At 37.5% G+C, this 23,057-nt stretch overlaps 1 protein-coding gene and 1 non-coding gene across 3 annotated transcripts in view; both read left to right on the top strand.

The window, feature by feature from the left end:
* LANCL2 (LanC like glutathione S-transferase 2) overlaps nt 1-23,057 on the top strand; it is a 48,791-nt gene that overhangs the window by 13,836 nt on the left and 11,898 nt on the right. For both annotated transcript variants that reach the window (XM_072760087.1, XM_026006694.2), the window contains exons 3-6: nt 17,918-18,125; nt 18,960-19,107; nt 20,199-20,345; nt 21,866-22,048. In XM_072760087.1, the coding sequence (XP_072616188.1) occupies nt 17,918-18,125; nt 18,960-19,107; nt 20,199-20,345; nt 21,866-22,048 (686 nt within the window). The remainder of the gene's footprint in view (nt 1-17,917; nt 18,126-18,959; nt 19,108-20,198; nt 20,346-21,865; nt 22,049-23,057) is intronic.
* Nucleotides 6,440-6,545, top strand: LOC112925858 (U6 spliceosomal RNA). Its single transcript, XR_003236216.1, has one exon. It is a non-coding gene; the product is annotated as a U6 spliceosomal RNA (small nuclear RNA).

The following is a 23,057-nucleotide window of genomic DNA, read 5'->3' as shown; positions in this document are numbered from 1 at the left end:
GCTATCTATCAACATCGGGGTGCGCATATCCCTTTGTATTAGTGTTCTTGTATCCTTTGGGTGAATACCTAGTAGTGCAGTTGTGGATCATAGGATAATTCTAGGTTTGAGGAACCTCCATACTGTTTTCCAAAGTGGTTGCACCACTTTGCATTCCCACCAACAGTGCAAGAGGGTTCCCCTTTCTCCGCATCCTTGCCAATATCTGTTGTTCTTGTGTTGTTAATTTTATCCATTCTGATAGATGTGAGGTGATATCTTGTAGTTTTGTTTTGCATTTGCCTGATGGTGAGTGACATAGAGCATCTTTTCCTGTGTCTGTCGGCCATCTGCATGTCTTCTTTGGAGAAATGCCTGTTCGTGTCTTCTGCCCATGTTTTAATTAGATTATTTGTTTTTTGGATGTTAAGTTTTATAAGTTCTTTATATATTTTGAATACTAACCCTTTATCAGGTATTTCATTTGCAAGTATCTTTTCCCATTCCATAGGTTGCCTTTTAGTTTTGTTGGTTGTTTCTTTTGCTGTGCAGAAGCTTTTTATTTTGATATAGTCCCGATAGTTAATTTTTGCTTTTGTCCTTGCTTCAGGAAACATATCTAGAAAGAAGGTGCTATGGCTAATGTCACACGTTTGCTGCCTATGTTCTCTTCCAGGATTCTTATGGTTTCAGCTCTCACATATAGGTCTTTCATTCATTTTGCATTTATTCTTTTGCATCTTTTGCATTTATTCTATTATTTATTATGGTTTCATTCTTTTGCATGTTGCTGTCCAGTTCTTCAAGCATCATTTGTTGAACAAATGGTCTTTTTCCCATTGGATATTCTTTCCTGCTTTGTCAAAGATTAATTGACCCCTGTGAGTTTATTTCTCAGTTTTACATTCTGTTCCATTGATCTGTGTATCTGTTTTTGTGCCAGTACTACATGCTTTGATGACTACAGCTTTGTAATATAAGTAGAAGTCCAGAATTGTGAGGCCTCCAGCTTTGTTTTTCCTTCTTAAAGTTACTTTGGCTATTTGGTGTCTTTCCTGATTCCATTCAAATTGACGGATTGTTTTTCTAGCTCTGAAAAAAAAAACTGTTGATATTTTGATAGGAATTGCGTTAAATGTGTATATAGATTGCTTTGGGTAGTATCGACATTTTTACAATATTTGTTCTTCCAATCTATGAGCATGGACTGTCTTTCGGTTTCTTTGCATCATGGTTTCTTTCATCAGTGTTTTATAGTCTTCAGAGTACATTGGTTAAGTTTATTCCTCGATATTGTGCAATTGTAAATGGGATTCATTCCTTAATTTCTCTTTTTGCTGCTTCATTACTGGTGTATTGAAATGCAACAGATTTCTGTACATTGATTTTGTGTTCTGTGACTTTACTGAATTCATGTATCAGTTCAAGCAAATTTTTGGTGGTCTTTTGGATTTTCTATCTAGATTATCGTTTCATCTAAAAACAGGGAAAGTGGGAATCCCGGGGTGGCTCAGTGATTTAGCGCCGCCTTCAGCCCAGGGTGTGATCCTGGAGACCTGGGATGGAGTCCCGCATCTGGCTCTCTGCATGGAGCCTGCTTCTGTCTCTGTCTCTCTCTCTGTGTCTTTCATGAATAAATAAATAAAATCTTAAAAAAAATAAAATAAAAACAGGGAAAGTTTGAGTTCTCCCTTGCCGATTTGGATGCCTTTTATTTCTTTTTGTTGTCCATTGCAGTGGCAAGGACTTCCAGTACTCTGTTAAATAACAGTGGTGAGAGTGGACATCCTTGCCTTATTCCTGATCATTAAGAGGAAGTTCTCAGTTTTTCCCCATTATGGATGATGTTTGTGGTAGGTTTTCCATAGATGGCCTTTATTACATTGAGATATGTTTCCTCTAAACCTGTTATCTGGAGAGTTTTTATCATGAATGGCTGTACTTTGTCAAATGCTTTTTTTGCATCTATTAAGAGGATCTTACGGTTCTTATCCTTTCTTTTATTAATATGATGTTATCATGCTGATTGGTTTGTGAATATTCAACTACCTTACAACCCAGGAATAAATCCCACTTGATGATGATGAATGATTTTTTTAATGTTTGGTTGGATTAAGTTGGCTGTAACTCTATTGAGAATTTTTGCATCCATATTCATCAGGGATATTGGCCTGTAGTTCTCTATTGTAGTGGAATCCTTATCTGGTTTTAGTAGCAGGGTATTGCTGGCCTCATAGAATCAAGTTGGAAGTTTTCCTTCCATTTCTATTGTTTGGAATAGTTTGAGAAAAATAAGTATTAACTTTTCTTTAAAAGTTTAGTAGAATTCTCCTTTGAAACCATCTGGTCCTAGTCTTTTTAGAAGATTTTTGATTACTGATTCAACTTCTTTGCCGGTTATTGGTCTGTTCAAATTGTACTATTTCCTCCTGTTTGGGTTTTGGTAGTTTATATGTTTCTGGAAATTCATCCATTTCTTCCAGATTGTCTGTTTTTCAAAATAGTTTGTATTTATGTGGTATTCATTGTTGTTTCTCCTGTCTCATTTCTAATTTTATTATTAATATGGGTCCTTTCTCTTTTCTTTTTGATAAGTCTGGCTAGGGGTTTATCAATTTTATTAATACTTTCTAAGAACCAGCTCCTGGTTTCATTGATCTGTCCTATTGGTTTCTTGAATTTCTATATAATTTATTTCTGCTCAAATCTTTATTATTTCCTTCCTTCTGCTGGCTTTAGGCTTCGTTTGTTGTTCTTTTTCTACTTCCTTCAGTTAAGTTAGGTTGTTTCTTTGAGGTTTTTCTACCTTTTTAAGGTAGACTTATATTGCCATATACTTCTCTCTTAGGACAGCTTTTGCTGCATCCCAACGGTTTTGGACTGTTTTGCTTTCACTTTCATTTGATTCCATGTATTTTTAAATATCTTCTTTGATTTCCTGGTTCACTTATTCATTGCTTAGTAGCATGTTTAACCTCTGTGTATTTATGGCCATTGCAGATAGTTTCTTGTGGTTCACTTCTAATATCATAGTGTTGTGGTGAGAAAAGGGGCATAGTATGACTTCAGTCTTTTTGTGTTTCTTGAAGCTTATTGTGTGACCTAATGCACGATCTGTTCTGGAGACTGTTCTGTGTGCACCAGAGTATTCTGATTTAGGATGCAGTGTTCTGAATATATCTGTTAAATCCATCTGGCCTAGTGCATCATTCAAAGCCATTGAATTCTGTTTGATTTTCTGTTTAGATCATCTGTCCATTGATGTATGTGTGGTGTTAAAGTTTCCTACTATTATTGTATTATTATCAATTAGCTCCTTTATGTTTATTATTAATTGTTTTATATATTTGAGTGCTCCCATATTGAGTTTATAAATATTTACAATTGTTATATCTTCTTATTGGATTGTCCCCCTTATATATGATTATATAGTACCTTTCTCTTTTTTTAATTTCAATTTTAGTTAACATAGAGTGCAATATTGGTTTCTAGAGTAGATTTCCGTGATTCATCATTTATATACAACAGCCAGCAATCATCACAACAATTGCCCTCTTTAATACCCAGCACCCATCTCTAGCCAGCTGATCCCTTCTGTCACATTGATCTATGTATCTGTTTTTGTGCCAGTACCATACTGTCTTAATGACTACAGCATTGTAGTATAGTTTGAAATCTAGAATACATGATGCCTCTAGTTTTGTTTATCTTTTTAAGAATTGCTTTGGCTATTCAGGGCCCTTTCTGGTTCCACATCCATTTCAGCACTGTTTGTACTAGCTCTCTGAAAAATGCTGATGGTATTTTGATAGGGATTGCATTAAATGTGTAGATTGCTTTGGGTAGCACAGACATGTTAAAAGTGTTTGTTCTTCCAATACATGAGCATGGAAACCTTTTCCATTCTTTGTGTCCTCCTCAATTTGTTTCATAAGCAATCTATCATTTTTCAGAGTACATATCTTTCATCTCTTTAGTTAGGTTTGTTCTTAGGTTTCTTATTGTTTTCAGGGCAAATGGGATGATTCTTTGATTTTTTTTTTCTGCTTAATTATTGATGTATAGAAATACAGTAGATTTCTGCATATTTGACTTCATATTCTGCAACTTTGATGCATTCACGTATTCTAGCAATTTTTTGGTGGTGTTTTTCGGATTTTCTACATGGAACATCATGTCATCTGCAAAGAATGGAAGCTTTATCCTTCCTTGCAATTTGGATGCCTTTTATTTCTTTTTGTTTGGCCACTCCCAGCTTCCTTCTGATATCCTTTAGCATGATAGATGATTTCTCCATCTCCTCACTTTCCATCTGCAGGATTCTTTAGTTCTAAAATAAGTCTCTTGTAGGCAGCTTATAAAGAGATCTTTTTTTATTATTCATTCTGATGTCCTCTGTCTTTTGATTGGAGTATTTAGTCCATTTACTACATTCAGAGTGATTATTGGAAGATGAATTTAGTGCCATTGTGTTGTGTTACCTGTGAAGTTGGTGTTTCTGGTGATATTCTACATCCTTTCTAGTTTTTCTTGTTTTTGTTTTTTTTGTTGTTGTTGTTTTGGTTTTGGTTTTTTCCACTCAAAAGAATTCCCCTTAAAATTCCTTGCAGGGCTGTTTTAGAGATCACAAACTCCATTAGTTTTTGATTGTCTGGGAAAAAGTCTTTATCTCTCCTTCCATTCTGAATGATAGCCTTGCTGGATAAGGACTTCTTCTTGGCTGCATATTTTTCCCATTGGGAATAGGGTTGTACATTTACATCCACTCCTGTTTGTGGATAGATTTGCTATGAACCTGATCCATCTCCCCTTGTAGATAGAGGACTTTTTTTTTCCCTTGTTGCTTCCAGGATTCTTTCCTTGTTTGTGTATTTTGTGAATTTGACTATGATATGCCTTGTTGATGGTCAGCTTTTGTTGAATTTCATGGGAGTTTTCTGTGCTTCTTGGATTTTGATATCGGTGTCATTCCCTCAGGGAAGTTTTCAGCTATCAATTGTTTGAATAAACATTCTGCCCCCTTTTCTCTCTCTTCATCTTCTGGGACTACTATCATACAAATGTTATTACATTTTTATCCGCTGCTGAGTTCCCTAAGTCTACTTTCGGTGGTTCACTACCTTTCTTTCCCTGTTTTTTTTTTCAGCTTCATTATTTTTCATAATTTTATCATCTATATCAGTATTATTCCTGTGCTTCATCCATCCTCATTTTTATGACCTCCATTTGGGATTGCAGCCTGGTTATAGCATTTTTAATTTCGACCTGACTAGATTTTAGTTCTTTCATGTTTGTAATAAAGGATTCTCTAGTGTCTTCTATGCTTTTTTCAAACCTAGCTAGTATCCATATAATCATTGGGTTTTAAAATTTTTATTTATTTTTAAGATTTTATTTATTTATTCATGAGAGACACACAGAGAGAGGAAGAGACACAGGCAGAGGGAGAAGCGGGCTCCACGCAGGGAGCCCGATATGGGACTCAATCCCTGGACTCTAGGATCACACCCTGGGGCAAAGGCAGATGCTCAACCACTAGCCACCCAGGCATCCCATAATCATTGTTTTAAATTCTAGTTCAGACATCATACTTATATCTTTATTGATTAAGCCCTTAGCCATGAGTTCTACTTTCTTTCCTTTGGGGTGAATTTATCCATCTTGTCGTTTTGTCCATAAAATAAAGAAGAAAGAAAAAAAAAAGAACAAAGAAAAAGAAAGAAAAAAAGATAAAACAAACAAAACTAGATACTGGGTGTGTTTTGGTCTGTTAAAAGGGTCTAAGGGCAGCCCGGGTGGCTCAGCGGTTTAGCGCTGCCTTTAGCCCAGGGCCTGATAGCCTGATTGAGTCCCACGTTGAGCTCCTTGCATATTTTTCCCCTTCAACACTTGGAATATATCATTCCACTCCTATCTGGCTTGCCATGTTTCTGTTGAACAGTCTCCTATTAGCCTTATGGGTTTTCCCTTGTAGTAAAGACTTTTTTGTCTTTTGCTTTTAAGTTATATAGATTGGGAAGGAAGAAATAAAACTGTCTTTGTGGATGACATGATCTTTCTATGTCAAAAATCAGAAATAACAAAAATATCAGTTAATAAGCAGGAAAGTAAGTCACTTTTCTATGTAACAGCAATGAGTAAGTTTGATTTGAAATTAAAAACACAGGATCCCTAAAAAAAAAAAAACAAAAAAAAAAAACAAAAAAAAAAAACACAGGATCCCTGGGTGGCGCAGCGGTTTAGCGCCTGCCTTTGGCCCAGGGCGCGATCCTGGAGACCCGGGATCAAATCCCGCGTCAGGCTCCCGGTGCATGGAGCCTGTTTCTCCCTCTGCCTGTGTCTCTGCCTCTCTCTCTCTCTCTGTGTGTGACTATCATAAATAAATAAATAAATAAATAAATAAATAAATAAATATAATAATAATAAATAAAAAAATGAAATTAAAAACACAATACCATCTATGCTTGTTTTGGAAGCACATATACTAAAATTGGAAGTATACAGAGAAGATTAGCCTGGTCCCTCTGTAAGGATGACACACAAATCGTGAAGTGTTCCATTAAAAAACAAAACAAAACACAACACAGGGGCACCTGTAAGTTAGGCATCTGCCTTTGGCTCAGGTCCTGGGATCAAGCTCCAGGTCAGGCTCCCTGCTCAGCGGGGAATCTGCTTCTCCCTCTCCCACTGCTGCTCCCCCTGCTTGTGCACATGTGTGTATAATAATATATTATATTTTAAAATTGTGGTAATCAAAACAGTGTGGGACTGGTGCAAGAATAGACCAATAGATGGAGAGAATAGAATAGGGAGCCCAGAAATAGACTCACTTAAATCTAGTCTTCTGTAGATGCTCCATTGGTTTTTAACAATGGAGTTAAGCAATACAATGGAAGATAGTTATTTTTAACAAGTGATGCTGGAAAATTGGGCATGCACATGCAATAAAATTAATTTAGACACCTTTCAAAAGTAATAAAGTGGATCATAGGCCTAGATATAAAATGGAAAGCTATAAAACTAGAAGATAACCTAGAAGAAAGCCTAGATGCCCTTAGGTATGGTAATGACTTTTTACATATGACACCAAAGGCATGATTAGTCAAAGAAATAAATGGTAATCTGGCCTATGTTAAAAATAAAAACTGCTCTGTGAAAAATAAGGTCAAGAGAATGGGAAGATAAGTCACAGATTAGAAGAAAATGTTTGTAGGGTGCCTGGGTGGCTCAGTCGGTTAAGCATCTGTCTTTGGCTCAGATCATGATCCCAGATCTTGGGATCAAGCCCCACATTGAGCCCCCTGCTCAGTGGGGAGTCTGCTTCTCCCTCTCTCTGTCCCTCTTCCCTGCTCATGCTTTCTTTCTCTTTCTTGCTCGTGCTCTGTCTCAAATAAATAAATACCGTTTTTTAAAAGAAAAATATTTGCAAAGACTTATCTGTTTTATGGAACATATACAAAGAACTCTTAAAATTCAATAAGAAAAAAACCCCTATTAAAAAATGCACAACAACAAAAAAAAATAATAAAAAATAAAAAATGCACAACATACCTGAAAAGACCCCCACCAAACAAGATAATACAGATGCAAGGTAGTCAACATCGTATGTTGTTAGGGAATTGACAAAATCCAAAACACTGACAATACCAATTCCTCATGAAAATGTGGAGCAACCAGAGCTCTCACTTACTGCTAGCATATATTTATATTAAGAATTTTGAAATAAACAGAAGAGCATGCAATGAGACTGAATGGGGACTCTATATTTTTTTAAAGATTTTATTTATTTATTCATGAGAGAGGCAGAGACACAGGCAGAGGAGAAGCAGGCTCCATTCAGGGAGCCCGACGTGAGACTCAGCCCCAGGACCCCAGGATCATGCCCCAGGCTGAAGGCGGCACTAAACCACTGAGCCACCCAGGCTGCCCTGAATGGGGACTTTAATATAAAGTTGCTATCTGGCCCTTTCCGCCAAAAAAAAAAAAAAAAAAAAAAAAAAAAAAGGACAAATACTATTCCAGTCCCACAGGAGAGGAATCCATAGCCAAGATATGATTGGGGAAACCAGCATAAGCTTATAGTGACATTGATTATTTTTAATTATGTAATTAAGTTCCAAACGGAAGTTTGCAGATAGGGGAGGAAGGCACAGAAACACTATTAATGAGACGGAGAAACTATTGAAACAGGAAATTTAGAAGCCACACTCCATTTCACTGTATATAAATTTATTTTACAATGTAAATAAAATGAATAATTCTTTGTGAATACATAATCTACCAAACCTCACCCTAGAAGAGATGGAACATCAAAATAGACAAACTTCCAAATAAAAACTTGAGAATATTGTTAAAGATCTACCCTCAAAATTTCACTGGGAAATTTTACCAAACCTTGAAAGAATAGTAAATCCAAGGAGAATGGCATCAGCAATTCAGCAATCTACCGTCTTTCCCCCCAAAGAACACTGATTTTGATAAGTTTTTGTGAGTACCTTTATGGGACCCAGGAATCCAGTAGAGAAGTTCAGTACACCATTGGGAGGACAAAAAAAATCTGAGATTGGAAAGAGTGAAGAGGGTAAGCAGAAAAGTTTCATTTCACCTATGTCACTGCATCTCCAAGATGGCACAGCTCTGTGCCAAAAGAGACAAACTTGGCCTGCAGTTTTTCCCACAGAGTAAAGTGAGAGCATGTGAGTGAGTTTCCAACTTCCCCAGCTATAAAGGATGTTGTCAAAGACACCCACTTCTTTCCTACTCTTTCAGAATACGGGGATGATCTACATGACTGAGGGGCAGGGAGATTCTGCGCTGTTATGCTTAACCGCCAGTGCTCAAAACTCAAGTTACACAGGTCTTACCACTTCACAGACTCCATTAGGAAACCTGACCACAAGCTGCTGGGGACACTTGGCCTTTGAATCCCTCCAGCTGACCACAAGCATTTCTAGCATTATTCTCCTTACCCACATGCTACTCCACCCCATAGTTGCGTGTGCCTCTGAGAGCAATGAGTGCAAGTCTTTGTGGGCAGTTACTGAGAATAAGTAGAAAGCCAGCTCAACCCTGTAGAACTGGAAGACAGCATACAAACTTGAGCATTCAGCACTCTTTAGCGAGAGCAAACAGGAGACTCCACACATAGCCTGGCTTTATGGAATTACGAGAAGGCATACAGTTCTAAGAATTCACCCCTAAGCGGGAACAAGAAGTTCGGAGTAGGCATATTTGTAGGGAAGCTGTGATAAAGCCTCAGAATCCTTAGCAGGGCTGACAGCAGACATTTTCCCCCCCAAAGTTACTTCATCAAGAAGAAATAACAAATATATACATGCACCCAGAGTAATTAGGCAAGAAAAAGAAAGCCATCCAAATCAGAAAGAAAAAGTGAAATTTTTCTGTTTGCAGGGTAACATGATCTTATATAAGAGAACACCCTAAAGATCCTAACAAAAAGTTGTTAGAAGTGATGAACAAATTTGGTACAAAATTAATATGCAAAAATCAGTTGTGTTTCTGTAGACTAAGAATAAACTACTGGAGAAAGAAACTAAAAAAAAAAATTCCATTTATAATAGCATCAAAGAAAAATCTTTAGGAATAAATTTAATCAATGAGGTGAAAGACCTCATTGAAAAGGCATTTGACAAAGTACAACATCCTTTCTTGATTAAAACCCTTCACAGTATAGGGATAGAGGGAACATATCTCCATATCATAAAAGCCATGTACAAAAAAGCCCACAGCAAATATCATTGTCAATGGGGAAAAACTGAGAGCTTTTCCCCTAAGCAGAAACATAGCAGGGATGTCCACTTTCACCACTGTTGTCCAACATAGTACTAGAAGTCCTAGCCTCAGCAATCAGACAATAAAAAGAAATAAAAGGCATCCGAATTGGCAAAGAGGTCAAATTCTCACTTTTTGCAGATGACGTGATACTCTATGTGGAATACCCAAAAGACTCGACCTCAAAATTGATAGAATTCATGCAGCAATTAAGCAAAGTGGCAGGATATAAAATCAATGCAGAGAAATCAGTTTCATTTCTATACACTAACAATGAGACAGAAGAAAGAGAAATTAAGGAATCAGTCCCATTTGCAATTGCACCCAAAACCATAAGATACCTAGGAATAATCTAACCAAAGAGGCAAAAGATCTGACCTCAGGAAACTGTAGAATACTCCTGAAGGAAATTGAGGAGGACACAAAGAAATGGAAAAGTGTTCCATGCTTATGGATTGGAAGAACAAATATTGTTAAAATGTCTGTGCTACCTAGAGCAATCTTTATGTTCAGTGCAATCCCTATCAAAGTTCCATCCACTTATTTCACAAAGTTGAAAAAAATAATCCTAAAATTTGTATGGAACCAGAAAGGATCCTGAATAGCCAAAGGAATGTTAAAAAAGAAAACCAAAACTGGTAGCATCACAATTCCAGACTTCAAGCTCTATTACAAAGCTATAATCACCAAGACAGTATACTACTGGCACAAAAACAGACACACAGATTAATGGAGTAGAAGAGAGAACCCAGAAATGGACCCTCAATGCCATGTTCCACGAATCTTCGACAAAGCAGGAAAGAATTCAATGGAAGAAGTCTCTTTAGCAAATGGTGTTGGGAAAATTGAACAGCCACATGCTTCTGCAATGAAGCTGGACCATTTCCTCACAGCATACACAAAAATAGACTCAAAATGGATGAAAGATCTAAATATGAAATAGGAATTCATCAAAATCCTAGAGGAGAACACAGGAGGCAACCTCTTCGACCTCACCCTCAGCAGCTTCTTGCTGGACATGTCTCCAAAGGCAAGGGAAACAAAGGCAAAAATGAACCATTGGGACTTCATCAAGAGAAAAAGCTTTTCCACAGCAAAGGAAAGTTAACAAAACCAAAAGGCAGCCTATAGGAGGGGGGAGAAAATATTTGCAAGTGACACATCAGATAAAGGGCTAGTATCCAGAATCTATAAAGAACCTATCAAACTCAACACCCAAAAAACAAATAATCCAGTTAAGAAATGGACAGAAGACATGAACAGATATTTCTCCAAAGAAGTCATACAAATCGTCAGCAGACACATGAAAAGATGCTCAACATCACTTGGCATCAGGGAAATATAAGTCTAAACCACATGGGACACCACCTCACAGCAGTCAGAATGACTAAAATTAACAAGTCAGGTAACAACGGATGTTGGCAAGGATGTGGAGAAAGGGGAACCCTATGCATTCTTGGTGGGAATGCAAGCTGGTTCAGCCACTCTGGAGAACAGTTTGGAGGTTCCTCAAGAAGTTGAATATAGGGCTACCCTATAACCCAGCAATTGCACTACTGGATATTTACCCCAAAGATACAAATACAGTGATCAGAAGGGCACCTGTACTCCATTGTTTATAGCAGCAGTGTCCACAACAGCCAAACTATAGAAAGAGCCCAGATGTCCATCGACAGATGAATAAAGAAGATGAAGATGTGGTGTATATATATATACACACACACACACAATGGACTACTACCAGCCATTAAACAAAGAGAAGAAAGAAATCAATCAATCAATCAATCTTGCCATTTGCAATGACATGGATGGACCTAGAGGATATTATGTTAAGTGAAAATTCAATCAGAGAAAGGCAATTATCATATGGATCTCACTCTTATGTGGAATTTAAGAAACAAAACAGAGGATCATAGGGGAAGAGAAGAAAAAATGAAACAAGACAAAATCAGAGAAACCGTAAGATTCTTAATCATAGGAAACAAACTGAGGGTTGTTGGAGAGGAGAGGGGTGAGGGGGACAGGGTAACTGGGTGATGGGCATTAAGGAGGGGCATGTGATATAATTAGCATTAGGTATTATATAAGACAGAATCATTGACCTCTACCTCTGAAACCAATAATACATAATATGTTAATGAACTGAATTCAAATAAAAATGTTTTAAAATTATGATATTTTTCACAGAAATTGAAAAAAAATCCTAAAATTTGCATGAAACTACAAAAGAACCAGAGTAGAATAGCAGTCTTGAGAAAGAACAAAGCTGGAGACATCACAATTCTGATTTCAGAATATATGGCAAAGGTATAGTAATCAAAACAATATGGTAGTGGGATGAAAACAGAAAAATAGTTGAAATGGGACAGAATAGAGAGCCCAGAAATAAATCCATGCATAAATGGTTAATAATCCTTGACAAAGGCAATTAGAACACACAGTGGGGAAAAAGTCATCTCTTCACCAAATCATTTTGGGAAAATTGGAGAGTTACATGCAAAAGAATAAAACTGGACCCCTATCCTACACCACTCTCAAAAATTAACTCAAAATGGATCAGAGACTTGAAATGTAACATCTGAAACAATGAAACTCCTAAAAGAATACATAAAGGTAAAGCTCCTTAACCTGGGTTTTGGCAATGATTATTTGTATATGACACCAAAAGCATAGGCAACAAAAGAAAAAGTAGTCAAGGGGAGACTACATCAAACTAAAAAGTTCTGAACAGCAAGAAAGCAGTTAACAAAACAGGTAGCTCATAGAATGGGAGAAAATACTTGCAAAACATATTTATGCTAAAGGGTCAGTATCCAAAATACATGAGAAATATCCAACAACGTGAGTGGATATTTTCCCAAAGAAGGCAAAACATATTTGCAAAACATTTATGCTCAAAGGTCAGTATCCAAAATATGTAAGAAATATCCAACAACCCAATTGGATATTTTCCCAAAGAAGGCATACATATGGCTAACACATACATGAAAAGATATTCAACATCACTAACTAATCAAGAAATGCAAATCAAGACCGTAATGAGATATCACCTTAATCCTGTTAGGGTGGTTTTTATTTTTATTTTTTAAGATTTTATTTATCTATTCATGAGAAACACAGAGATGTGTGTGAGAGAGGCAGAGACACAGGCAGAGGGAGAAGCAGGCTCCATGCAGGGAGCCCGATGTGGGACTTGATCCCAGGACTCCAGGATCACGCCCCAGGCTGAAGGCAGGTGCTAAACCACTGAGCTACCCAGGGATCCCCTAGGGTGGTTTTTATCAAAAATAGAAGAGATGGCCAATGTTGGCAAGGATGCGGAGAAAGGGGAACCCTAGTACACTCTTGGTGGAAATGTAAACGTAAAAAGTTTAAAATAGAACTACCAAATGATACAGCAATTCCACTTCTGGGTTTTTTCCAAAGAAGTAAAACTTAACTTACAAAGATATATGCACCCCTATGTTCATTGCAGCATTATTCACAATAGCCAAGATATGGAAACAGCCTTAATATTCAATGATGGTTGAATGAATAAAGAAGTTGTGGTATTTTTATATATTTCTGTCTATGTTTACATGAATAATAAACAAAATCCTGTCATTGGTGACAACAAAAATGGGTCTAGAGGACATTATGCTATGTGCAATAAACCAGACTATGATCTCACAAAAATATGAATTCTAAAAACAAAAACAAAATTGAACTCATAGAAACAGAGTTGAATCATGGTTACCAGGGGTTGTGGAGTGGGAAAAATGGGAGAGATAGAGTACAAGCCTTCAGTTACAAGATATACCAGTTCTTTAGATCTAATGTACAGCATTGTGACTATAGTTCATAGTACTGTATTGTATACTTAAAATTTGCTAAGAGAGTAGATCTTTTTTTTTTTAAGATTTTATTTATTCATGAGGGGGGGGGGGGGCAGAGACACAGGCAGAGGGAGAAGCAGGCTCCATGCACGGAGCCAGACGTGGGACTCGACCCTGGAAGTCCAGGATCACACCCTGGGCTGAAGATGGCGCTAAACCGCTGAACTGCCCTAAGAGAGTAGATCTTAGGTGGTCTCATCACACACTTTTAAAAAATGATATGTGAAGTAATAGACGTGTCAGCCTGATTGGGGTAATGTTTTCATGAATAAGTCTATCAAAGCGCCCTTTTGTACACATGTATCTACAATTTTGTCAATTATACCTCAGTAAAACTAGGGGAAAACAAACAATAAACTAATTAAAATAGACAATTTCTTTAAAAGAACAGGAAATGCTCGTGCCACTTTTTTTTGTGGGACTACATCAACATAAAAAGCTTTTACAGGCAAAGGAGACAGCAAAACTAAAAGACAATGTACTGAGTGGGAGATATTTGCAAACAACTTACCTGTAAAGGAATAGAATTTATCAAGAACTTATGCAACTCGGGGATCCCTGGGTGGCGCAGCGGTTTGGCGCCTGCCTTTGGCCCAGGGCGTGATCCTGGAGATCCGGGATCGAATCCCACATCGGGCTCCCGGTGCATGGAGCCTGCTTCTCCCTCTGCCTGTGTCTCTGCCTCTCTCTCTCTCTCTCTCTCTCTATCATAAATAAATAAAAATTTAAAAAAAAGAACTTATAAAAAAATATAACTTCTAAAAAAAAAAAGAACTTATGCAACTCAACACCCAATAAATTATCCAATTAAAAATGGGTGGAAGACATGAAGAGACATTTCTCCACAGCAGACATCCAGATGGCCAACAGACCCATGTAAAAATGCTCAACATCACTCAGCATCAGGGAAATACAAATCAGAACCACAATGAGGTACCACCTCCCAGCAGTCAGAATGGCTAAAATAACTCAGGGAACAACAGATGTTAGCAAGGATGTGGAGAAAGGGGAATCTTCTTACACTGTTGATGGGAATGCAAACTGTTGCAGCCACTCTGGAAAACAGTATGGAGGGTCCTCCATACTCAAAAAGTTAAAAATAGAGCTATCCTATGATCCAGCCATTGTACTACTAGGTATTTACCCAAACTATACAAAAATACAGATTTGAAGGAGTACGCACCCCCCAATGTTGGTAGCAGCACTATATCAACAATAGCCAAACTATGGAAAGAGCCCAAATGTCCATTGACTGATGAATAAAGATGATGCGTCCAGAAGGGAAGTGGGTGGGGAAGGGTAGGTGAAACAGGTGATAGAGATTAAGGAGTGCACTTGTGATGAGCACCGAGTAATGTATAAAATTGTTGACTCACTGTTTTGTATACCTGAAACAAATATAACACTGTACCTTAACTATTCTGAATTTTAAAAAAAATGTTTAATAATAATTGACAACAGGAACTCTCAGTGTTACTTTTTTTCTTTGTTACTTTTAAACTGTTTCAGGCAGGGATGCCTTGGTGGCTTAGTGGTTGAGTGGTTGCCTTTGGCTCAGGGAATGATTCCGGGGTCCTGGGATTTGGTCCTGCACCAGGCTCCCCACAGGAAGCCTGTTTCTCCCTCTCTCTATGTCTCTGACTCTCTCTCTCTGTGTCTCTTGTGAATAAATAAAATCTTTTAAAAAATAAAAAATAAACTGTTTCAGAGGTTAGGAAAATAAGGAATAGTTCCTGAAAATAAGGAATAGTTCCTGTTACTTTTATGAAGCAAGGATGATAGTGGTACCAAAACTGACAAAGATTTACTTAAAAAAAAAAAATCACAGCTCAGTTTCACTTATCAATTATTCATTCGATAGTTATAGTGCTATTTTGACTTATAGAAATAGGTTTATATATTTTAGATAATCATACTGAAGTGTTTAAAGGTGAAATGTTAGGATGAGCTTTTTTTTTAAATATTTTGCCGGGGCAGCCCCAGTGGCCCAAAAGTTTAGCGCCACCTTCGGCCCAGGGCCTAATCCTAAAGACCCAAGATCGAGTCCTCCGTTAGACTCCCTGCATGGAGCCTGCTTCTCCCTCTGCCTGTGTCTCTGCCTCTCTTTGTGTGTGTCTCTCATGAATAAATAAAATCTTTCAAAAAAAATATTTTGCCTATCATTTGCTTTAAAATACTTGAGCATTGGAGCATCTTGCTGGCTCAGTTGTAAGAGCATGTGACTCTTGATCTCAGGATTGAGAATTCGAGCCCCATGTTGAGTGTGGAGATTACTTACAAACAAATTAATTAAAAAAAAAAAAAAAAGACCTGACTGTAACATTAAGAAAATAAATAGGGCGCCTGAATGGTTCAGTCAGTTAAGTGTCCAACTCTTGTTTTTGGCTCAGGTCATGGTCTCGGGGTTGTGAGATCAAGCCCCACATTGGGCCCTGTGCTGGATATGGAGCCTGCTTAAGATTCCTTATCTTCCCCTCTGCCTTTGCTCCCTCTATAAAATTAATGTAGTAATTAAAATATTTAAGATTTGATACATACATAACGATAGGTTTTAAGGTTCATAGGCTGCCCACATCATCATTCTATTTTTTAGGGATTTCTGAGTCAATCATGAAGTACTTATTTGTAAACCTTTTATAATGACTACATTTGAAATTTGTAGGTATTTAACTTACTTTTTTAAAACTTTTTAATTTTTATTTACTTATTTGAGAGAGCAGGAGCAAGGAGAAGCAGAGTGAAAAGCAGGCTCCCCACAGGGGGCATGACCCTGGGATCATGACCTAAGCTGAAGGCAGCTGCTTAACCAACTGAGCCACCTAGGCACCCCTGACTTGCTTTCTATATGTATATAATTTGAATTTTTTGAATACAAAAACAAATACAGGAGCGCGTAACTAATTCATATGGAAGGATACTTTTCCAAGGCTTACAAATGCGTACTTTTATATCTGTCTGACTTAACAACTTCCAGGAAATGGATAATGTGAAAAGGACTTTCCAAATGTATGGAGAGAGAGAGAGAGATGTTAAGCATCTGAAAGGGAAAGAGGATACCCTGAAATGGAGAATTAATGAAAAAAGAAGCTACCTATTTAGAGAAATGTAAAAAGCAAAACGTGTAGCAGAACACAGACTTGTTCACCAGTTGTACAACATGCTATGTTGTACATGTGAAACTACTGTAATGTTGTGTGCCAATTATACTCAAATGAAACAAAACAAAGTAAAAAGCAAAATGAAAAATAATAGAAGTGAGAGTAGGATATTAGACAACATAATATTAGAGAATCCCAACATTTCCTTCAATGCTTTATATTTTATTAAGTTTATATTTATACAGATGGATTTTTTATGTAACCATCATAGTAACTGGAGTCCAGGAATAATAATAGGCTTCTTTCAGAAGCCATATAGGTCATCCTCTGTAGATTTTTGGAAAAAGATCTCTCTGGTTCACTTACGTGTCCAGATTTGTTCTTCAAAATAGGAAGGTTGTGGGGTGCCTAGATGGCTCAGTCAGTTAAGCCTCCAGCGCTTGGTTTTAGCTCAGGTCATGGTCTTAGAGTCTTGAGATCAAGCACCCTGTCGGGCTCACACTCAGCTCGGAATCTTCGGGAGTCTTTTCTCTCCCTAAATAATAAATAAATAAAATCTTTAAGATAAGAAGGTTGCATAGGTGATAAACTGCCTTGTGTGTTTGTTATCTTGCTCTGCCTCATATGGCATTTCCATAGGCAGTGAGTTGACTCACTGGTTCGTTGGTCATTTGGATAGGTTAGTCACTAAAAAAAATTGGAAAATTGTGAGAAATATATAAAAATTAGAGGATGTAAAACTTAGAAAGTAATTATTTAACTTGGATAAGATAGGAGAAAGGATTATATGAGAAGTGAAAGGAAAAGGATCCAAGTTAGTTTACAATCCAGAGAAGGAATAAAATCTTGAACTGGATGTACAGAAAATGGGAATGCGTGGGAAGTGTTAAGTTTTACCTTGTCTAGGAAGTACTGAGTCATTGTATCAGAGCCATTGGCAAGGTGATGGATTTAATTTAAATGGTTTAAGCTTTTTCTACCCTGAGGGGTTTTTTTTCTTTTTTCTTTTTTTTCTTCTGTTTTTAAAAGTTGTACCATACGTAATTTATTTGATGGTGCTCCTTCAGAAACATAGGGTTTAGGTTAAGTTTTTCATAGGATCATAAAATAATGCCCTGAAAGTGAAAAAGAAAGGTAATCATGCTTTTCTTTGGGGGTGGGGGAATTTTGCAGGCATAGCTCTTTTGTACCTACAGTTGTACCGGGTTACATGCGACCAGACCTACCTGCTCCGATCCTTGGATTACGTGAAGAGAACACTTCGGAATCTGAACGGCCGCAGGGTCACTTTCCTCTGTGGAGATGCTGGACCCCTTGCTGTAGGAGCTGTGGTATATCATAAACTCAAAAGCGATTGCGAGTCCCAGGAATGCATCACAAAGTGAGTTTTTAAAACTGGAAGTATTTTGTCTAAATTCTCCATTCAAGGTCTTATGTAGAAAGACATTGAAAAAGGAAATTATTTTTTAATTAATCTGCTGTTGCAAACAGGTCTTTCTGAGAAGTGAAGAGGTTTGTATATTAACCTTAAACATAATGATAAGATCATATGCCTCCCTTTCTATCCAAGCTTGTGTCGGCCTTAATTTTGGAACAAATAAACATGATGTTACTCTAATCTTTTCCCTAAGTAACTTTTGGTTGCCTTCGTCACGTGAAAATTAGCTCATATGCCTTAGATTCAGTACCATAACCAAGTTATTTTTAGGTTCTATTGTTTTGGAACAATTAGAAAGTATAAAATTTTTATTGCACCCATTGGTTTACATTCTTTTTTTAAGGGTTAGAAATCAGGGCCTACTCCCTTGGTTTGGCGGAGTATCTGGCACATGCTGCTCAGTTGATGTTGCCTGGAAGACAGAGCGACTCGAGCTATTTCCCAAGCATTGACTACATTTTAGTACTATTTTCTTTTAAATTTTAAATCACTTCCTTCTAATTCTGGGTTTCAAAATTGAATATCGTCTCTTACATGGTTTAGACTGATATAAAGATAGATATTTTGAACAGAAGGATGTATTGTTATTAATGTGACATCTGAGAAAGAAATTAGTGTCATAGGTTTTTGTTGTTTGGGTTTTGTTTGTATTTCTTGAAATCAGTTCTAAATTAAAAACGAATAACAGGTAATTTCTAAGGTGTTAGGTTACCAACAGCTTTAGGAAGAGGTATTTCAGACATTCTCTGGGAAAACAGAATTTTTCTTGTTGGGTAGACTTTTACAGCTCCAGAGAACCATCGTGTGCCGCGATTCAGACCTTCCCGATGAGCTGCTTTATGGACGGGCAGGTTATCTGTATGCCTTACTCTACCTGAACACGGAGATCGGTCCAGGCACCGTGTGTGAGTCAGCTATTAAAGAGGTACTGTGGGGCTGCTGCCAACTGTGGGGCCATCCCTATCATTCCAACCCGTCTGTTAGCACAGAACTATGTTAGTGGCTGGACTCTGCATCTAGGTAGGAACGAGTGATTTCTTAAGGCAGCTCATAAAATCAATAAATAGCTCCTTTTTTTTTCCTTTCTAGGAATGTTCTTTAAAAATCTGTCCTCAAAAAAAAAATAAAACAAAATCATAAAAAATAAAAATCTGTCCTCTTAGCCTGTTAATTCACCCATTTTAACTAGAACCAAACAACAGCAGCTTCAAAAAGATTGAATATTTAGTTCTCTTTCATAAAGTATCTGAATTGGTAGGCTGTCCCAGTGAATATGGCTAAGGATCTGGGTTCTTCTCGCATTCTCTCCCATATCCTAGGGGCATGCCCTTATCTGCAAGACTAAAGCTAATTGAGCACCCTTCCACTCAAGACTGGGGGGGAAGTAGAGGATAAGCACCTTCTTTTTTAAGGCTGTGATCCAGAAGTTAGTTGTCTGCTTCACTTCTGCTCACATCCTATTTCCAGAACTTAGTCAAAGGACTGTGTCTGTTTGTAGCGAAGAGGCCCGATGCCCAGCTAGAACTTGGAGCGTGGTTACCGAAGTATGAAGAGAGAAAGGATAGGAGGAAACAATTTGTGTCTTTGCTACATAGTCATTACAGATATGATATTCTTTTGATTTAACTAAAATCCGCTTTCCTCAATAGACCTCATTTCATTAGCCTTTCATAAATAAGGCCAGTTCCTCCAGCCTCTCCTAGATGTACGACCAGTCTTGGAGGAAGCATTGCAGTGACAAGGCAACTCAGTCTGATTTTTATAAGGAAGTTTTTCTATATTCCAGTAAACTGTTCATACAAAAAACTTTTAATTTGACTTCCTAATTTCTTTTTTTACTCCGAGATTGTCTTCTGATTTCTCTCTGCCTTTATTTACTAGTTTGTAAACTAACAATAACAGTGGTGGCTACTGGCTGCTTTAAGGATTTTTAAATTAGGTAATCTATATAGAATTGTTAGTATTAGATGAAAGCAGGATGGTGTCCAGAATGACACAGTCTCGTTATCTCCATAGGTGGTCTGTGCTATTATTGAATCAGGCAAGACTCTGTCAAGGGAAGAAAGGAAGGCCGAGCGCTGTCCGCTGCTGTATCAGTGGCACAGGAAGCAGTATGTAGGAGCAGCCCATGGCATGGCTGGAATCTACTACATGTTAATGCAGGTAAGTACGAATGCTCTGAAATACTAATACAGTGACTGCAGCATGAAGTGTTTGACCAAATAGAAAATGGGGACTGAAATTTTAGTATAAGTCAAGCAGGGAGGTGCTCAGAGCACATTCCACACGCAGCTTTGTACTGGGTTAGGTGTCTGTTGCCTACATTTTTCTTTGTCCATGTTTTTCTGCTCATTGAAGTAGTTACTCTCTGGATAGAGGGGAACCTTCAGGGAGCAGAAGGGCCTCCAGAATCCAGACAGGGGCAGAGACTTTCCATATCCAGGTACCCCCAACTTGCTATCAGTTGTATTCTAAATTTTTACTAGTGTATTGTTGTGCGTATACTCTTGTCTCTTAATCATACTTGACATCTACTGGGTTGAGTCTTTGCTGTTCTGTGCGGCAGATGGAGACTCCACCCCGAATACTGCGTCTCCCTGCTTCCAGCCTTGTGGCCTGCGGTTCCCTCCCCTGCTCTGTACACGTGTAGCCTACTTTTTTTTTTCAATTATACCTTTCTTTATCTGCCACACCCACAACAGAGTAGTTAATTAATGTTCAGAATCACAAAGCTGGGCAAGAAGCATGGACTAGAATTCAGATATTTTTTTACTAAAAATCCATATATTCCTTTTTTAAAATTTTTATTTCAAATTCCCTTCTTAAACCTATTCTGTCAGTAAAGGAAATTCATATCTAAACAGGACTAATGTGCCCTTTTCTGGTACTTAGTTGTCTTTGTTTATTGTTGTAGACAGTAAAACAATATATTCCAATTTGTGACATTTTCTTTATAGTGCAGACACATGTTTCCAAAGTAACTAGAATTCCTTATCTCATTTAGAAATAGCATTGTTATTCTGGAAAGTTGGTTTGTGTGTGTTTTATATTTCCCCAGGAAAATGTTTTACCACTAGCTTTCGAAACTTTCTTTTTAAATGATAATGTTAGGGGAACATAACAATACGGAAACCACACCAGTGAGACGTAACCTAGTTTAGATGTAGGTGTTGAGATTAATTTTGTTAGATATTAGGGGTTTCCCTGAGAGAAACGCCCGTGAGGTTGTCCCGTTTATCTGTTTTTAAAGTGAAGAACGTGGAAGTATTATTTAGTCAAAATTCTCTATATAAATCAGTGTCAGTTTTCTTGTAGCGACCACTAGACAGTGGTATGCTGGAGCTGACTCATTCGAGCTTCTTCCCTGCTGAGCACTTAGGGCCCGTCCACAGTGCAGCCTCCTGGCAGTGGGACGGAGCAATTCCTGATCTGCGCTGAGCAAGGCAGTTCTCCAGCAGATGCCCTTCAGTCTCTATCTTCAGCATCAAAAAAAGCTAAAACAAAAAAAGGCCTGCCCAAGTCTTAAATACCCAGATAATTGAATTAATTTGAATTTTATATGCTTCTCAAGTAGCCCAGGTAATTGATGCTTTGTTATATTAACTATAATACAAAGGCTTAAAAAAAAAAAAAACTTGAGAAAAAATAAGTTCATTGTTCTGTTTTTATTTATTTATTTAAAGCCAGCAGCAAAAGTGGACCAAGAAACCTTGACAGAAATGGTGAAGCCTAGTATTGATTATGTGCGCCACAAAAGATTCCGATCTGGGAATTATCCGTCATCATTAAGCAACGAAACAGATCGCTTGGTCCACTGGTGTCACGGTGCCCCAGGTGTCATCCACATGCTTATGCAAGCTTACAAGGTCAGAACTTCCACGTATCATAAGCATTTAATGTTTAGAAATCCACTTTTTCCTCTACTAGGTTTGCAGTTTGATCCTGGCCAGCACATTTGATTGCAAACTAAAAACCTTTTAGAATTCATGTTTTTACAGAACAAAGTCTCCCTGTTTCGCTTTATCACCCCTGTGGTTGGAGCTGTAAGTGTAAGTGTATGTGTTTGTGTGTGTTAGTGGGAATTATATTCATGTGTAAAAGAAAACCTGGGTGACAGCATAGTGATGATTTTATTCAGAGTATGACTGTCCGATAAGGCAGAGGCGCTCTTATAACCAAATGCTTTTTTGACTTCAGATCATTTTATTTTCTTGCTTGAGTCAAGACTATTATTGGATGATGATGCTTATTCAGGGCCTTTTAAATTTGGGTTTAAAATTGTTATAAAATCACTCATAAGGGATAAGTGTGATGTTTAAAGTTTTACACATATGAAGGGTTATAGAAAAATAGGCAGTACCTTTACTGATTAATTTTGGTAGTCTCAAGATAATATTTAGACACAATATTAAGAATACTTTGATTTTTCTCCTGAACTAAGAATTAACCTTGTAAGTTGAAAGCAAACAATGCTTCTGGGTTTTTTTTCACGTGTTTTTAAGTGTTTTCTTAACACTTTACATAGGAGTTGAAATTATAAACGGCTTATTGTTATATTCTGTAACATTTAAGTTTTTTTATCCTTTCTTGGAAAAAAAATGAATGTGTAAAGAGAAAATATGTTTTCAAGTTTTTTTAGAAAACTACCACATTTTATTTTTTAAATTTCTTACTTGAGCCCACCTCGGGCAGCTCAGTCAGTTAAGTGTCGGCCTTCAACTCAGTTCATGATCCTTGGGCTCTGTGCTCAGCAGGGAGTCTGCTTCTCAACCCCTCCCTCTGCTCTTCCCCCACCCCACTTGTATACTCCAGCTCCCAAATGAATAAAATCTTTAAAAAAAATTTTTAAACACACAATGTTTTACTAGTTTCAGG

Source organism: Vulpes vulpes, chromosome 5 (genome assembly GCF_048418805.1).
Source record: "Vulpes vulpes isolate BD-2025 chromosome 5, VulVul3, whole genome shotgun sequence".
Taxonomy (NCBI): domain Eukaryota; kingdom Metazoa; phylum Chordata; class Mammalia; order Carnivora; family Canidae; genus Vulpes; species Vulpes vulpes.
Note: the sequence above shows the minus strand (reverse complement) of the source record. Positions and strands in the feature narration are given on the sequence as shown.